General features: G+C 42.3%; 3 protein-coding genes across 7 annotated transcripts in view; 1 reads left to right on the top strand and 2 right to left on the bottom strand.

The window, feature by feature from the left end:
• The window catches only part of LOC109480943 (protein FAM91A1-like), a 38,054-nt gene extending 36,464 nt beyond the window's left edge, over positions 1 to 1,590 (top strand). Inside the window, exon 20 of the mRNA XM_019783371.1 lies at positions 137 to 1,590. Coding sequence (XP_019638930.1) covers positions 137 to 277 — 141 coding nt within the window. The 3' untranslated portion in view covers positions 278 to 1,590. The remainder of the gene's footprint in view (positions 1 to 136) is intronic.
• Positions 1,591 to 1,615: 25 nt separating this feature from the next.
• Positions 1,616 to 7,611, bottom strand: LOC109481015. Its single transcript, XM_019783494.1, has 13 exons — positions 7,364 to 7,611; positions 6,861 to 6,923; positions 6,649 to 6,735; positions 6,146 to 6,286; positions 5,804 to 5,915; positions 5,351 to 5,553; positions 4,915 to 4,987; positions 4,153 to 4,620; positions 3,603 to 3,761; positions 3,157 to 3,314; positions 2,774 to 2,896; positions 2,454 to 2,639; positions 1,616 to 2,052 (listed from the first exon to the last, which is right to left on the bottom strand). The coding sequence occupies exons 1-13, from the start codon at positions 7,529 to 7,531 to the stop codon at positions 2,008 to 2,010; spliced, it is 1,986 nt and encodes a 661-aa protein (XP_019639053.1). The 5' UTR covers positions 7,532 to 7,611; the 3' UTR covers positions 1,616 to 2,007.
• Positions 7,612 to 11,996: 4,385 nt separating this feature from the next.
• Positions 11,997 to 17,368, bottom strand: part of LOC109480907 — a 31,666-nt gene continuing 26,294 nt past the window's right edge. For 4 of the 5 annotated variants that reach the window (XM_019783272.1, XM_019783270.1, XM_019783273.1 and 1 more), the window contains 4 exons: positions 14,089 to 14,219; positions 13,260 to 13,399; positions 12,871 to 12,920; positions 11,997 to 12,609 (listed from right to left, as the gene is read on the bottom strand). In XM_019783272.1, coding sequence (XP_019638831.1) covers positions 12,467 to 12,609; positions 12,871 to 12,920; positions 13,260 to 13,399; positions 14,089 to 14,219 — 464 coding nt within the window. In that variant the 3' untranslated portion in view covers positions 11,997 to 12,466. Of the gene's footprint in view, positions 12,610 to 12,870; positions 12,921 to 13,259; positions 13,400 to 13,934; positions 14,036 to 14,088; positions 14,220 to 17,368 lie in introns of all 5 variants that reach the window. The other variant, XM_019783271.1, reaches the window with a different exon arrangement.

Here is a 17,368-nt window from a genome sequence, read left to right as displayed (position 1 = left end):
TGCTGAATATAAATTAATCCAACTGTATTGATGTAGCCTCAGTTGAAGAATTGTTTCTTTGATCCATATTAGTTAAGAAAATGAAGTCATTAGTGATATACATTTGTACTTAACAACATAAATACTGTTCCATCAGGATCTGCCCATTGTACCAGAGCAGGGGGGAGAAGGCCCCGCCCCTGTTGGAGGGACCACGAGCCAGGACCATGGTGTGCCCCTCCCCACCAGAAATCTACTCTTCCATGAGGGGAAACTAACAATGTGGGACGGCAAGTAGGACTGGGAGGCCAGCACTGCTGCTTTCATGCTCATCTCTTCTATTTTATTGTATCATCTCCTGTCATTGCTTTTTTGGATTGTCCAACAGAACTGGGCATCTACATGTATGTGTGTGTGTGTAGGATCCCTTGGCATGCAGACTTTTCTCTGAGAAGATGTGAAGGTCCAAATGATCTTTTAGCTTCTACTGTGTCGGAGGTTGAAATATGATTATGACAGTGTTGTATTTGTTGCCATTCCAGAAAATATATATTTACCAACATTAGAGAAATGTTGTATTTGAAAACATACAAAATTTATTTAGTCAACAGCCCAGTACAGCCTTTAAGGAGTACAAACTGGAAAAATTGTGTGAAACAAATTTTATTCAAAGGATACAAAAAAATATAATGAAACTATCAGTGATACAGAAAATGGCATTACCGGTAGATAAGAAATCTTAACTCTTCTAAAGATACCCTTCTAAATAACCTTCACACAATTTGTCACTTTCATGACCACGGTAGTCATATGAATTCTGTTTATCAACTTATTGTACAGATAGTAATTTGTTTAAAATCTGTATTTCACACTCTCCTTGAGTATGGTAGAACACAATATCTAGCCTGTGAAACTTGTATTTCAAGGACACCAACCTCAAAAAGAGTCTTGAAATTAACCAATATTGTGCAATCCTCCATTCCAAAGATGTTGGCATCTTTAGAGAACAATATATGGAAACAAGTACTTGCTGTAAGTTTACCCGTGTCATTATTATCACTCAGCTATATGCAAAATGACCTGAAACCCAAAACCCCTTCTCTTAATACACAAGAACATGTCAATATACTCCAGTTACCAAGCACTCTCTGGTTATGCTTAGTGACAGAACAAACTCTTGTGTTGACCAAAACAATATCCTATTAAAATGTTTCTCTATCATGATGTTTACAAAACTATATACATATTAAAGGTTTAATACCTTTCTTCCTTTTACTTAGCAAAGAAAGCCTATTTGTAATATATTAAGTTAAAGAACAAAATATGTCCTGTGTTGGAAACAAATGCTACTTAGTGCTAAGATAAATATTCAAATAGATGTGCAATGATTCACCCTATATACATACTGTATCATAGCTATTACAGCCAGAACCTGTCAGGTGCATTAGCCTGTTGGTCTGAGATTTGTTGATCATGACCAGGACGATATATTTACATTGTTATGGTGTTAAACCATTTGGCAACAGTACATATTTCTTGGAAACATACCTAGCTTCAACTTTAAGGCTTGATAGTCAAAAGTCTAATAAAGAGTTGGCAAACAAACCCAAATGGGCAATAGTCTCACAGATACTCATTTTTACCAAGTACTTTTATCTCAGCATAAATCTACCAGATAGGAAGACAATTTACTTTTAAGAGTTCTACATGTAGAGATGTTGAGGTAGATAACTCACACGTCAATTTTTACAAAATGTTTGAAGCCATCTAAATATCCCTGTGAACTTATAAAACAGCTTCACACCAATTCAGATGTGCTTGTGGGTAACAACAGGCAGTGTACATGTAGGATGTATTCTCAATAGGGCATGCTTCCTACAAAAATTCATTGACAAACTTTGTCATTGGATGTTGTTTGCTGGCATTCTGTTCCTGGTCGTGTCCAGCTTTAAGAGTGATGGAGCCTTGGACAGTCTACAGAAATGTGTATTCCCAGTTCTCACATCGACATCTGTGTGTACACCATCATCAGGCTGCTGCTCCTGCCAGCACTTCATCTGCCATCCCGTTAGCCTGGGGAAACAAACAGGAAATCAAACGATTCATGCCTCTGTGGTACAAAACTAATCCACAGCATTAATGCATCAATGGAAAAAAATACTTTCCTTAATGATAACAGAAGGGACAGATGTTAACTGCCAAGGGTGTCCTCCTCATCACAGATCAACTGTCTTACAACAGCACGTTGGCAGAACGTACTGCGCCTGCGCAAAACCCCCATTTTTTACAGTTTTCATAGGGATCTTTGGTCAACATTGCATCAGAAGTTTGCCAGTTGCAGTGTTTTTTCTGACATAACATTTCTTTACAAGCTCTTTACAACCCCCTTTACATTATGATACATGCACTGCATAATTATCTAAATGTATGTATGTACATGTATAAAGTCCCATTTGTGAATAACTGGTTCTCACCCAGAGGAAGAATGTCGCCGCCCCGGCGCTGTGGTCCCGCACCTCCTCCAGGCGGAACGGCACCAGCATCTCCTGCACTTTGGTTGCCATGGCAACTGGCACCTTGGTAACGTCGCAATGCTCCACTCTCTGCTTCAGGGCGTCCTTGCCTGTCTTACCCACCAGTGTCTTCAAGGTGGACCAGTCCTGGATAACACAAGGAAAAGAGATGCTCACCATAGCTATAGAGTATTCCGCTCTCAAGCAGGGATCATATGAATCTACAGACAAATGTGACCAACAGTCCACCCCTGCTGGTTGCTAGGCAGTGCTACACCCACCTTGATATCTTTCTCGTTCTCCCCCAGTAGCAGGAAGGTCGCAGTCATGACTTTGTGGACGGGCTCAGAGGCATTCTTGTAGGACCGGATTTCAGCAATGGTCGACTGTTTGATGTTCAGGACCTGTTCAATCAACAAACCCTCAGTGAAAAGCTGCTGTAACTGAAATCATTAGACTGTGCCAAATTGTCCATGCTTTGTATATCAAACATTTCTCTAACCATCCTACAGTACATGTAGTTGTTATGGTGTGCTGATACAAAAAATGAGCAAATCAGCTTGATGTTCAACAACTGTGTGTACATTATGTAGAGACAAACACTTTTCTCTGCATCTTAAAATTCCATTTGCTCTGACACCATGCCCTAGGCAAGGCCCCCTACCTCCTGCCTGAGTTTGTCCATCTGCTTGATGAGGATGACCATCTTGTTGGCTCGTGCGATGTCGTTAGACATGACATCCTGCAGCCCTTTCTTCTTGATCTCTCCCACAACAGTCCCAATTTTCGACAGCTGCCTGCTAGATATAGCCTTGTCCAATGCTGCAGAAAAGGCAACGATGATACAAAGAAGTCTGGAGATGCAGCATGACATCTAAGTTATAAGTCTCTACCTCTAAATCTGTAGCCTGGTATCCAGTCTATTGTGGTTGGGGCTCTAATAGATTTCCCCCATCCAGCTCAACAGACCACCCAGTAGGAGTACGCCTGAAGGAGTTTTGCACGCCAAGAGCTGATTAGCCCCACAACAATAGACGATCCCGCCCCAACCATGATAAACTGACAAATATGAATCTACTTACAAATGTACCAAAACTGCAGGGTACTCACCTGCCTTCAGCTCAAGCACCTGCAGCTGTTTGTGTGCTGCTGGCAGATCTCCAGAGAAGTCCTCCAACTTAGCATCTAGGAACTCTTTGATGGCTTTCCGGATCTCATTGGCATCTTTGGATGTCTGAGCCTCCTTAAGCTTCATGCGGATTTCCTCCTCTATTTAATAAAATTAGGAAGACATATCAGTAACATAGAAGTTTGGTCTACTTTAAATCCTGAAAATCACACTATGAGCATCTGTAGTAGCCTGATAGACATGTCTTTTAAAAGCTGCAACAGACATGAAGTTATAGTCAGTCTTTCCCCAGTGAAGAAGGTGTGAAACAGAATCCATGCATTAGACAGTGGACAATAGACACCACAAGCACAGCCACATGCAAGGACACATTGACCTAGAAGAAACACATTGACGTAGAAGAAACACATTGACGTTTGAAGTTTGAAGTTTATTTCGTATTGACGTAGAAGAAACACATTGACGTAGAAGAAACACAATTGACGTAGAAGAAATCAGCATGCAGACAGACATCATTACATAAAACCCCACCACGTTCAGGTGACAGGTCTTGTGTCTCCTCTACTGTGTCCTCTACATGTACATCAGCTGTAATGGTTTGCTTCTCGGGTGTATCTTCCTGTGGTGTGACCTCTTCTGCGGCTGGCTCCTCAGTCTCACTACTTGTCTCAGCTTTGTCCTCACTGCTACTCCGAGGCTCTTCAGACTTCTCCTTGTCAGTCTTTTGTTTGTGTTTCTCAGCTGGCTCCCCACACTCTTCACAGTTTATCTCAGATTTCTTATCACTGTTACTCTGAGTCTCATCAATTGTCTCAAGTTTATCGGCTTTTCCTGCACCCTCTGCCTTCAAGTTTCCCCTTTGGTGCCCATTTTTGACGGCAGATGTTGCCCTGTTCTTGTCTCTCGTTCCCGCCTGCTTATGTTGGCTCTTGTCAGACAGGGCTGCCTGTTGCTGCCTTTCCTTCCCATGGTGCACTTGTGTGCTGGAGGGTGCTACATCTTCAGGGAAAGGCAGCATATAGGTAGTCTTGTGTAACAGATTTTACCAACGGAACCTACTCCTACTTTCTATATAATCTGTTTTTATGCCCACACACTTTCTTATCTGTTTTCATGCCCACACTTTATAATGTGCCGAAGCAGCCATGTGGCAAAACTAAGTACTTCTAAAACATCTAGGATAGGATACCATCATATACATTGTAGGTATTTCTTTAAAATATTTTCAATTAGATATGTTGCTTCAAACCCTTCAAACGAACATGCACAGAATGATGGTAAATGACATCCCACCTTTGATGAGTATTGCATCAGCATCGCCATCATGCACCTTGTTGAGCTGTTGTGACAGGACCCGATTGTTTTGCTGTAAAACAAAAGAGTTTTCACACAAAGTCACAAACTAATGATTACTATTAGAGATTTTGTAAACTTTAGGATAGAAGTGCCAAAAAGCCCCTTTTCAATCCCCCTTGTGGGGTACATGTTTTGGTTTTTCTTTTAATGCCCATGATCATGATAATGATCATTCTGGCATACTCATTAACGTTCACCTGAGCAAAGTGAAGCAAGTCATGTAAAGTGCCTTTCCTAAGGGCACAAGGTTGGTGACGTGGCAGGATTCAAACCCGGGACCTCTTGGTTCTAATCAGAATGATCTGCCCTTACGCCACACAACCCCACATACCGGTACATGTATATGTAACTCACGAGCAAGCCCTGTACACACCTGTAGCTTCTTGACCTTGGCCTGCAGTGTTCTGACCTTCAGCTGCTTCTGCATGCGGCTGTTCTCCTCCTCCAGACGTCTTGCCACCAGGAACAGCTCCTTCTCCTCGGGAGAGGCGTCTTCGGGGAGCGGCTGGACACCCGACTCGTTCTCATAGTGACCGGCACCTGAGGAAGTGATGACCACCTCTGTGTCATCATCACCTGTTGGACAGGAAGTTATGTGTAGGTACCACCAGGCTGTAGTGGCGTCATTTGCGCAAAAGCATCAAGTCCTATAAACGTCCCTCAAAAAGTGTATTATACACAGATTTTTGTGTGCTTGGTTTGACTCTCATTATCATACAGGGTACCTCAAATTCCCTGGATATGATATACATTATCTTGAAATCATTAACGTTTCAAAGGTTTTGCATGCACTAATATTATAATAGCGTTTTGGTTAAGAACCCACCTGTGACCCAGCTGTTTTTAGGATGCCTCCTCCTGTTCAGGCAGGCATGGCAGCAGGTACAGTGACGGGCCACCAGTGACAGTGGGGACAGCCTCAACTCACCTTCCTTAGGCTGTCAGTGAAGAAAAAAAGACAGGTTTCAACTTGTAGCAAAATGGTAGCATTGCTTATAGAAACTGTAACTTTTTTCAAAAAGTTGCTATTGATCAATACACTGTGTACTACATATCAGTACGTGGAAAGGGGCATTGACAAAAGGACGATGACCAGTGACATATGTTTCATTCCCTTCTATACATTCCCTTCTATAAGAAACACAACTAAAGTCCACTGTACACTCACCTCCTTGACCTGCCTCGGTGCCTTGTACATCCGGTAGAGGGCGACTGAGCCCAGGGCACACCATATCTCCACCACGGAGATGATAATGAACCCGATCTCAAACGAAATGTTACGGTCAAGTATGGAGGTTGACCGCACCTCCTATAGGGGGAGAAGTCAGCATCAAAACCTGCCCCTTACTTTACCGTATGGTCTGAGTATCTGCCTGAGGTATGGCTAAACTGTACTTTACGGCCCAAATGCTAGCATTTTTCGACCGACGAACAAACCGTGGGTCGGTGACCTATTAGCTTTTCACGTTCAGCAACGTATATGCGTTCTAACTACATTGCATTTCAGCAGTACATGTATTTCAGGAACTCACAAAATATGTCGTTGTCTAATCTACGTCGTATTTTAGCAAAATACGTCGATGGCTAAACCTACGTATTGGGAACTAAGACGTAACGTTCCATCTTTGGCACATATTTGGTCTCCCAAGTAAAGAGGAAAGACGGACTTACCAGGAAGAGATCCACCATGGCGATGATGAACATGACAGGCCCAAACAGGATGCTGTTGATGAGGCAGTTGATCCACTGCTTTCGGGTCTGGAAAGACAACACAGTTGGTGGAACCAGATAGTTCATGGACAGTGGACTCAACAGTAGCAGACACATTATTTTCATAATGTTCTGTGTGAAGCCTGAAATCTTGAGAAAACATGACATCTTACCTGTTCCTGGACATCTGGCTTATAGGGCGACACCAGTAGGCCCAGTACTCCTGCAACCATGAACTACACAGGAACAAATACATATATATTAAAAAAGTTAAAACAACTATACTTCCTGTGCCCTAGCTTGGAACGGTACAGAAAAGGGTAGCAGCAACTACCTTCCCCGAGATCTCCACCATACTATTAAAGATGCTGCTTCAAGTTAACTTTGCAGCACTGCCTACTGCGTTGAAGAAAACTACCTGCGCTGCCCACTGTACATTTGTAGTTGCAAAATCGGCTTGTTGAAGACGTACGTTTACATGATTCTGACGATGATTAACAAAACTACAAACATATTATCAACACGATCAACAGGCGATAAAAGAAATAGCTATTGACCTTTTGTTGCTGTTAGTTAGTAGCATCTTTATCAAACTCGGGTTATGCTTTTCAAACAGATGCCATTGAGCATTGGAAAAGTGAATTGGTGGATTAAAACCTAAATCAGAAGTACTCACGGAAATCCCACACCAGATGGGCGCTGCGAGTAAGCTGACTTCAAACCCCCCGCCCGGGTTTGCCTGCACGTGAGTCACGATGTCTGCGACTCCAAGCGACACCGCTAGGAGGCCCAGCAACAGGTGTGCCGCGGCCAAAAACCACAGAACTTTGAACGGAAAAGTCATAGTTTCGTCTCTGGTTTTACTGGCCACAGAAGACTTGCTGTATCCGAAACAGACGTAACTTGTCACTGTCCCACGTCACTAGACGTGAGAAAATTCCTCAAAGTCTTCAGCTACAGATCTAGATCAATTAACTGGACACGTCGGAGCTTGCTAGTATTTGTAAGTTCGAAATGATATGTGTATAGTCAGGAAATCCACGGCCTCGGGCGCATCTCGTTTGAACACGTTTGCACCTCAAACTGGCGACAAAGTTGGCAGGCTGGTCCGTTTTTGTCTCGTCTACAAGTTCTGCAAATGAAGAGAAAAAACTCGTTACTGACTGATGAATGCGTAACATGTAATCATAGAATGTTTGTTGTATTTTTGTGATTGTCAGTGTGCGTGTATTCGCTTGCATTCTTCCCTTTTCGTCCACAGTGGGCGTCTTTGGGATAACTACTCAATGTCATGTATTACGAAGATTTCTGGTGAGGAAACCATTTCAAGTCTTCTTGTTAAGAAGATTTAAACGAAAGGTTAGTCCGACGATTAGCAGTCTTACCTGACCAAAATCAGCTCAGCACCTCCAAACCCAACACGTTCTCTGAACAAGCGTCTACGTACGTGTAGGTTTTTGTATCCACCCGAAAACAGAGGCCCACATTTACCTGGTTTCCATAGGTTACCAGGTTTGTTTTTATTACATTTGTTGTTCAACTGTGGGATGTTTTTACAGACTGGTACTTCAAGAACTTTTCTGCGGAACGTCCTTTCTGGATCGTTCTGAATCAGGCCACACTGAGTATTGAGAATGCGTATTCATTCTTGCACAAATTCCCATGTCCTCTTTCAATCTCACATTTTTCTAATCCCAAGACATCATTGAAGAAATCGAGCCTTTTCATTACCTATACTGAACAGAGACTGATGCACGTAGCGCCTGTACACCACGCTACCATAACATTGCGTAGGGGGTCGAGATACCTTAAATGTATAAAAGAAACGCACTAATGGTATGGTTCTGTTTGGTGTAGAAAAACAAGTTTTCGTTTTGAACTCGTATATTTTTGTGATTTAGATATATGAACAAAAGCTTGAATTTGTTAAAACCAGTCAAATGTTTATCCGTAACACCTCGTCTATTTTGGACAAGGTCCATGTTTTCGCCATCAATCTTTTATGGTCACTTGCCACTGCGTACGCAGCCATTTTTCGTCGTTTGCGAACTTCCTATTGTTAGCAGTAGTTGATTTGACTTCTGTTAAAGCGCTCGTGATTTCTATCCGATTCTAAACTGAAAAAGGTCAGCTTACCAGCCAGGTCTGCACGCTGTCCGCAGGAGAAGACAGTTGTTCAAGAGGAGAGAGGAAGCCATACTGAGTGAACCGCCAGACTCTTCCAAACACTTCCCTGTTGTGCCACACTTTCACCTGCGCTACGTGACTGAAGGCGCGGCTGAATGAAAAATCAAGTTGTTGCGAATTGGCGGCTTGAGTGTTTCACGGCTTCTTGGTTTACAGTTAAGATGCGTTCGTCTCGCCCTTCGGCCAGTTCTTGTTCGCAGCAACCGTAACACCTTTCCGCTGGAGAGCCAAATGGTCACTTGAGTACGTTTGTGCGGAGCCAACAGTCAACACTTGAAGGGAAAGCTACGCAAAGTATTTTTGTGTTCCCTAGTGACGTTTTACCAGTTTATGTTTGTCGACTAATCGATTGGCGATATGTCATACATTATACTATACTATATTATAAATAATATTATGCGATACTACAATTAGGATCACATGAGGATCGTGGGACAAACGTCCAGTAGTTAATATATAACGTGCGCTTATATCAAACTTTTCAGAATTTCCTTGTGTCGTTCGTAGATATTCTTCAGTAAATTCTCACCTGACATTTGCAGTATATGCCTAGAATGTAAATGTGTCCAAATTACAATGTACATGTATTTCCTGATGTACATGTTGCCGGGCTATACCCACCATGCCCGTAGCCAGGGGGGGTTCGGAAGAACCCCCCCACAAGGCTCAAAGGTCCACTTTTTGGTCCACTTTTTATGTAAAGGTCCACTTTTTGGTCCACATTTTATGTAAAGGTCCACTTTTTGGTCCACGTTTTATGTAGAAAAACTGCTCCCTTTGTCATTGAATAAAAATCTATCTCTGATTTTTTCTTGGAAATCCTCTTGAAAACGCACGAAATGCCATTTTAGAAGGTTCATTTTTCAAAATTTTCCGGGGGAGCATGCCCCCGGACCCCCCTAGGAATCTCGCGCTCGAGGTCCCCTCCAGCAGTGGGAAGAACCCCCCCATTCAAAATCCTGGCTACGGGCATGCCCACCTAAGGTTTTTGACGTGCCACAACCTGTCCTTGAAGTCACCTCTTAGCATACAATACAGAAGTCACCAAGAGAGAAATCCAGGTATCATGTGAATTTTCTTTTAGTTAAATCAACCTACATGTGCCACTACCTCATCTGATGGCAGACGTTGCAGTCATTTAGTTGTTTGGAAAATTGAAACGTAACTCTTTTTTTTCTCCACCCTGGCGACGCCTACTTGAAATCGTAATGGTTTAACGGAGATGATAGTAGAAACAAGAAAACAAAAGACTCTCTTCCTCTCATTGCATTGGCAACGGCTGGATCGGAAACAACTCACTGTCTTGAGGAATGAGCTCATTAATGGGTTTTTGCGAACAAAGATGTCAGTGCGGACATGAGTACGCAGGTGGGCACTTCTCATAACAGAGAACTGGGTCACAAGAAACTGTTGTGATGCCCCAACCCGGCCGCAAGGAGTTACAGACTGCAGTAAATATCACTTTGGGTTCAGACAGACTGGAAATCAACTTATGGTCTTTTATCCTTCTTCGAAGATGGAGGGGTATTAGAAAGCAACCACTGCCATGCAGGTTGCCTTGTGCTGTTGTGCATATACCAATTCTTCCGCGACAGGGGTCCGTGGTATATAGTGCACGGTAAAATGTCAGTATTTTTGCCTCAGAATTATTTCCTGAAAGAGATGGTCGCTAGACCTGAGGGTGTGCAGAATCGAATTGAGTCTGAGACCGAAAATAAACTGGAGTGTGCCCCCTCAACTGTGAAGAACATGGGCGAGCAATGCTGTGTGTTATCCATGGTATTTTATTCTTAATTTCATGCCTGCTCTTATTACATTGCCTGGCATTTCTTCTGGCAAAGTTGTGGAAAATAAAAGGTACCAGACAATAAGATTTTGAATGCAAACAGGACAGAAATATTAACATTGGCAGTGAATCTTCTCTGACACTACCCTAGTCTTTTGAAGCTGATAACAAATTTTGCATCAATGTCACCAATGTTGAGTGTTCAATCAGAAGTATGTAGTAGTAGTTACGTACACACCTGTAGAAGTAGAAATGGAACTGAAATCTGTGTTGACATGCAGGAAAGTCAAACTGGAATGATACCTCAGTGCTTGTCTGTAACATGCACAGTATGGCTACAACACATTTAACACTGTAATAATGTACCTTTCATGGTGGAGACATCACAGTGAGACATCACAACAGCAGAGGTGCCAGACTTACTTTGGAGCAGAGTTCTTTAATAAGGATAGCCTACATGTAGTTAGACTATAGCATTTGAGTTTAAAGTGAACTAAACCAGTACATAAGAACAGAACTTTCAAGTCGTTTCAAACCTAGAGCTGCACTTTACAATACAAGCCTACAAAGTATTCAGCTCCAATATGTACCATATGACATGTCATGTGTGGTTTACAGCACTAGATATTGTTACTAACAACAGACTATCTAGACAACACACACAAGGTTGATGCTAGCAGCTAACACGTTATCTACTCACAACATACTGACATCTGCACAAGTACACACTTTACCTACCTACCATCACTAGTCAAACTTTGTAGGCACTATAGACTCTCAACGTCACTTAACAGACATCAAGACGCTAGAAACGCACTCAGCAGTGTACATCAAAGGGGCAAACTTGTGCGTGGAAAAGTCCTATAAAACAAAGACCTACATTTTTTTTCAGAATAAATAAACTTGTGTAATGCTTATTCCAAAAGGAAGACTGAAAAATTTGACCGACCAGAAGTGTTGAAAAGTTGTACAGTGGAGTGTACTAATGTGACCCTCAACAAAACACTATGCCTATCGTTGGTCCTTTCCTTTCTGACATTTTGCTTGAGAAGTTTTGCTCCTATGCCCCTCGGATCTACACTGTTGTGTGCATTAATGCACATTAAGATTGGCACTGGTTTTTCACACATGTACATTGCAAAACTGCCGCTGCAGTCACAGCATGTCCCCATGACGCTGTGCCCATGTGGGACAATGGTAACTTGGTCAGACCTTGAACAACATATCACACTTGTAGATACAGCGGTATTAAATCACTTCCAAGTTTGTAGCTACAACTTTCCATGGTGAGTAGTTTCAGTGGCATCACGATGACTGCCTTTGCAAGCAATGCAAGATGCAAGCAATCTTAACCTGCCAGCAAATATTTGGTTTACATCAAGACTTCACTCAGTAACAGGTTGTTCACTGTACAGCGTTGACTGCAGTTTGTGTAACGGATGTATGGTGGTGTTGCTGCACTTAGTACATCACGCAGCACATTATGGTACTCCAAGCAGTTCCAGCAGCTTCAATCCTCTGCAATTTGTATGTAACTCAACAGGTGGCGCTGCTACAACACAGTCCTGCACCGTCAGTTCCTCCAGGTTTGACCAGGTATGGTATGTTTGCAGATTCTGTCTTTTGTTCAGCTGATCCTGCACCTTTGATGCAATATGTCTGCCATTCTTTCCCTCTCTCTCGTTGCATTCCTATGTAGGTCCCATATATACACATATATCTATGTAACAATGTAACAAAGCTCGGAACAGTGTTTCGGAAGCAAACACCACAGGGAAACATCAAAAAACGACAAAACACATGTTCCTAGGAGTCTCTGTCTTGTTTGGCCTTCCGTTTTGACTTTTTAGTCCGCTCATATCGTATCGTGTCCTGCTCCAGGACGGAAAGCTCTGCTAGTCTCTGCTGGAAGTTGGTAGGTGCTCCAGACACGGGGTCAGGGTACTTAGCTAGTGGAACAATAAAAACGGATCAACATTTGATAAACTTATAGTATGTTACATAAAGTGACTGTTAAACATGCCACCAAATCTCAACAACTTCTATGAAAAATATCCAGCCTTACCATATAACAGCTCAAGGATTTTGTCTACTAGGGTTTGATCAAGGACTTATATTTTGGTCACAACTATAATTTAAACTTCTTCATTATCGTTGAAAAGATTAATAAATTTGTGGTGCATCATAGAGGCTAACAGAATTGTACTTACATCTCTGACCGGCTGGTGCTGATAAGGAAGTCTTGCTTTCAAGTTTCCACCTGAAGAAAATAAATTCATTCAGTCAGTTCTATTCCAACAAATGGTCAACCATTTTTTTAAAGACACAACAGTGATAAATGGAAAGATATCCTAAGATAACATTCGAGCAACTTATTCATCTTTAATCTCCAGATGGAGATAAAGTGGTCAGAGCTATTCTGTGGTCCACACTTTCTCCTGCTTCACTAGCGGACAGCAAACGAGAACAAAATGTGCACCACAAAATAGCCCTGACCATTATCTGCTAAGAGATTACATTTATCTCCTTTCTGCATGTTTTTGCGGCCTGCAGCTGGAATACAGATCCTTTACTGTGAGTTCCCCTACTCTATACTTACTTGGGAGGTGCTTTAGGACTGGATTCTCTCCTCCTGACAGGGGATGACAGTGACAAGGCTCCTAGAGCCAGCGGAAGCTCGTCCCCTCTCCCCAGCCCCATCCCTGTGTTACTGTTTCTGGACAGGGAGATGCCGTTGATCTGAGGAAGACATACAGGAGAGGTTATGTGTAGGTCAACGACCTTCCTGCTTTCTGAAAGAAATAATTATCAAATGCAAACATAAATACATGTACCTTAAACTCCTTTCCTCTTGGCCATGGTTGGGACTGTAAAAAATATAGCCTTCCAATGTCAAAGTACTACCAGGAAGGCAGGGATAGCACTACAGCATCATTCTGCTAACATCATGCTGCTAACTTCCAGGCAGGCATGTGAAACACCCGGTCAGTCTATCATGTGCAAAAAGCCAGCAGTGTCACAAACAGTGGACTCCATGTCCATGTATACAAAATCCCACTCAATTACTGGGAACACCACTATTTTTGCCTATACACCGATGCTGTTTATTCCTTGACACACATGCACATTTGTAGATGTGCACGTTTTTAGATGTGCTCAGTGTACATATTGACTTCACCACTCTACAGTGTGTATTAAACATTAGTGTGCCCTGGAGTGATTGTGCTGTCTACACAAGCAGGCTGATGAAAGAGCGACGTGCAGCGTTTCTCACCGAAGCATTGCTGAAAGTGGGTGACTCTCTCGAGACACAGGACTCCCTCAGGTGCCCGGCGTTACAACTCTGGTCTGACGACCGCAACAAACCCCTCCGAACTGGATAAATACAAACATGGCGGTAAAGCAAGATGGCTGCCGGGGCGGCCTACCTGAGTGTGCGGTGCGGGAACCGTGTCCCGTAGGATGTAGGACGAGCTGTGGATCCCTGCATTCCGCTCCCATGTGGGTTTGAACGCGTTCCACTTTGCACCATCCTTAGATTTCTCATCAGCTCTAAGTGCTAGGAGGTAAACATGTGGGAAGGTTAAAAAAAAAGAATCTACATGAACATGCTTTACACATACACTGTTGCTAACAATGTACCTGGTTTCCTAAGTCCCATCGTGGACATTTCCACTTGCCTCAATTCTTCGTCTAATGTTCAAAGATATACAATCGAATTGAAGGAAACATCAGCATACAATTTTGTACATGTGTGCTATCATCCCCTGATCTAGAATAACCTTGTGTGTTACAGAAATGTGCTCTCAGACAGAGATCACATGGTCTGAAATACCCTGTGTCTCTGTGTGCAGAATGATGAACCTTCCAGCATAAGTTAAACAGATCACCAGTGATAACAGGTCGGTAATATTCACATGTACAAATGTATCATTGCAACCTTACAGGACAATAGCTCCAGGGCATAGAAGACATTACATCCATACACACTGACCCCTTCACCTTAATGATACATTACAGAGTCACACACATTTATGAACAGCCTTTCTGCGTGGTTCAATGATCCTGAAATCATATTTACATCTACCTGTTTCAGGATCCATGCCCAGAGGTACATCACCCAAAACAGTTACTAGTATCAGTGTGCTTACTGAACCAGAAATCACCTAGCCTGTGTTGTTGTGTTAAATAATAGATGAGAAGCAATTCCCAGAAATGGATCCTGGCAGTTTGTCAACAACATGAAGGCAAAAAAATATAATGTTCCACTGTATTCAAAATCACTTTCAGAGTGAACTGAGAAAGCTTCAAAATTTGGACACTTATAAATGCTACATGTACACGTATTGTACATGTATATCAGTGTCCTGAATGAGTCATCACATCAGCTTCCCTGTAATGTTAGGTAAGGGATAAGGTCAGTGTCAAAGGACACTGTTCGATATCCATGCATGGCCGTTCATGGGATTGACTCCAAAGATTATCATCACAAAATACGCCCCGTAACGGCACGCGCATCAATGTAATGTCCTCAGCACGTGATACAGTTCCTCTTATCTGTCTGATGTTGGACGTGCTTCAGTGCCGGGAGCGTCTGTTGAAATATTCATGGACTCTAATCTTGTCATTTGCAGTGTTAGGGATGCAACAGAACAAAGGACGGGCTGATAGTGTAAAAGAGCACGTCGGCAGAATGTACTGCGCCTGTGCAAAACCCAAATGTCACACGTTTTTCGTGGGATTTTTGGTCAACATTGCATCAGAATTCTCCCTGTGGCAGAAGATATCTTTTCCGACTTAAGACTTGGAAACTACAGATTAACTTTATATGCGCGAATACGATTGACTTTATACGAGACATTCTGCAGAAGTGCTATGCACAATACATTACGGTTTTTGCGCAGGTGCAGTACATTCTGCCTTGTGCTGTGTAACAACCCCTACTACTACACATCACTTCATGTGCATGTAACAAAAATGTGTGATGTTCTACATGTAGATGAACGATCCACACTTACGAATATTCATGATTGTGATACATGTATATAATAATCCTTGTTCAATCCCTATATAAAATTCATTATTCTAACCAATAATAGCAAGGCATAATATCAGGAAGGTGTCTGTACATGTACAAATATCGTTAGTTATCACCAGAGCAAATTGGGTTGAAAGATATCTTACCATAAAAACCATCAGGGGGGCCATAAGGTTCCCAAGTGCATGTGATCCCGTATGCTGTAAGGGCATTCTCCAATACTTCATAAGAGACCAAGCAATTTCCTTCATGCGCCATTCTCCAATATTTCACAACCTCCATTTCTCCCCATTCACTGTCACTGTCAACACTCTATATTATATGATACACAGGAGACCTGGCAAAACCACTGCTACATTGGGGTGACCCTGCAGGTATAAATTTGGTCTGAAACCAAGAAACCTAGACACAAGACCCATCTGGAATGTTCTATAGCCAAAAACATGTTGCTGCCAATCTACAACAGAGTGCATCACCATGTAGTGGGGGCGAAATCAATGCGGTAAAATGGCCCATGCAAATGTGTACAGTGTAGAGGGTAAATGAGAGGATGTATATTGCCCGTGGCAGGGCAGGCCAGGTGGTACACATCAATCCACTATGCTGGGACTGGACCTGACAGGTCATGGGAAGGAACACAACTAAACAGCAGCAAAAACAAAAAAGTGAAAATCGATTTTCAGGAGGTTGCCATTTGTGAGGTTCACATTGACGTAGTACTAGTATAGGGAATGAAGTGGCATGTAATATCATTCTGGGTTCAACAGGTTTGGTAGAAATTAAGCTTCAAATATATTATTATTCTCTAAAGTTTAATATCAATCCCAATTCCCTTTATGGATAGTGGACTATTCCAGCATGAATTGACATAGTTATTAGGTTTGTTGGAGATATTAGATGGGGGAATATATGGCTTCATCATTGTCATCATCTTTTAAATTCAGGAAACACATTTTTTTTCCTAGGCCTTATCTGAAACGGAAGCTGATCAGGATCTGAAACGAAATTGCAGCAAAACCTCAAAACTCAGTCCTTACTTTCCTGAATGCCCTGCAGGTCAAGTTGAGCCGTCAATAAGGGCTGGTGGGATACGTTCCATTTACTCCAAGTACAACAGCTCAATACAGCATCCACGGGGCACTGGACAGGCTAATGGTGCCTCTGTGTGAGAAATGTTTGAACTGCCACTGTACGATTTGCTTTTCATGTTTCAACTGGTGACACAGAACATTGATGTAGTCCTCTACAGTGTTGAAACGAATTAGACTACAGGAAAAAGTCAATGCTATAATACCTCGGATATTGACAATGTTGAGAACAAATACATCTTCATTCATACATTGTACATAACTCTGGGCATGAAGGGCAGCCATGGTACAATCATTTAACTTCTACTTCATAAAAATGTAGATAAGGTGCAGCTGTTTCCTGCAGAAGAGGCCAAACTTGCATTTGTGTCTTGCTCTAATATACCTTAATGTGTTACATATCTCACTCTCATGCAATATAAGGGAAAACTGGCATGCTAATATACCCCACAATGAGCAGGGGAATTTCTGGGGTATCTAATGAACGTTATAAATCACATTCTGTGTATCTACGGATGATGCATAATTTCTAGATATAGTTTCACTGACACAAGGAGTGGAGTAACTTCAATCATATAACTC

Source organism: Branchiostoma belcheri, unplaced genomic scaffold, assembly GCF_001625305.1.
Source record: "Branchiostoma belcheri isolate BF01 breed outbred unplaced genomic scaffold, Haploidv18h27 scaffold53, whole genome shotgun sequence".
In the NCBI taxonomy this organism is placed as follows: Eukaryota; Metazoa; Chordata; class Leptocardii; order Amphioxiformes; family Branchiostomatidae; genus Branchiostoma; species Branchiostoma belcheri.
The sequence above is the reverse complement of the archived record's forward strand: the minus strand, read 5'-3'. Positions and strand labels throughout refer to the sequence as shown.

Coding starts and splice junctions, on each gene's coding strand:
- LOC109481015 (XM_019783494.1), bottom strand. CDS start 7,531: ATGACTTTTCCGTTCAAAGTTCTGTGGTTTTTGGCCGCGGCACACCTG. Junction 6,924..7,363: donor CCATCTGGTGTGGGATTTCC/GTGAGTACTTCT, acceptor GTTCCTGTGTAG/TTCATGGTTGCAGGAGTACT. Junction 3,762..4,152: donor AGACCTGTCACCTGAACGTG/GTGGGGTTTTAT, acceptor TTTATTAAATAG/AGGAGGAAATCCGCATGAAG.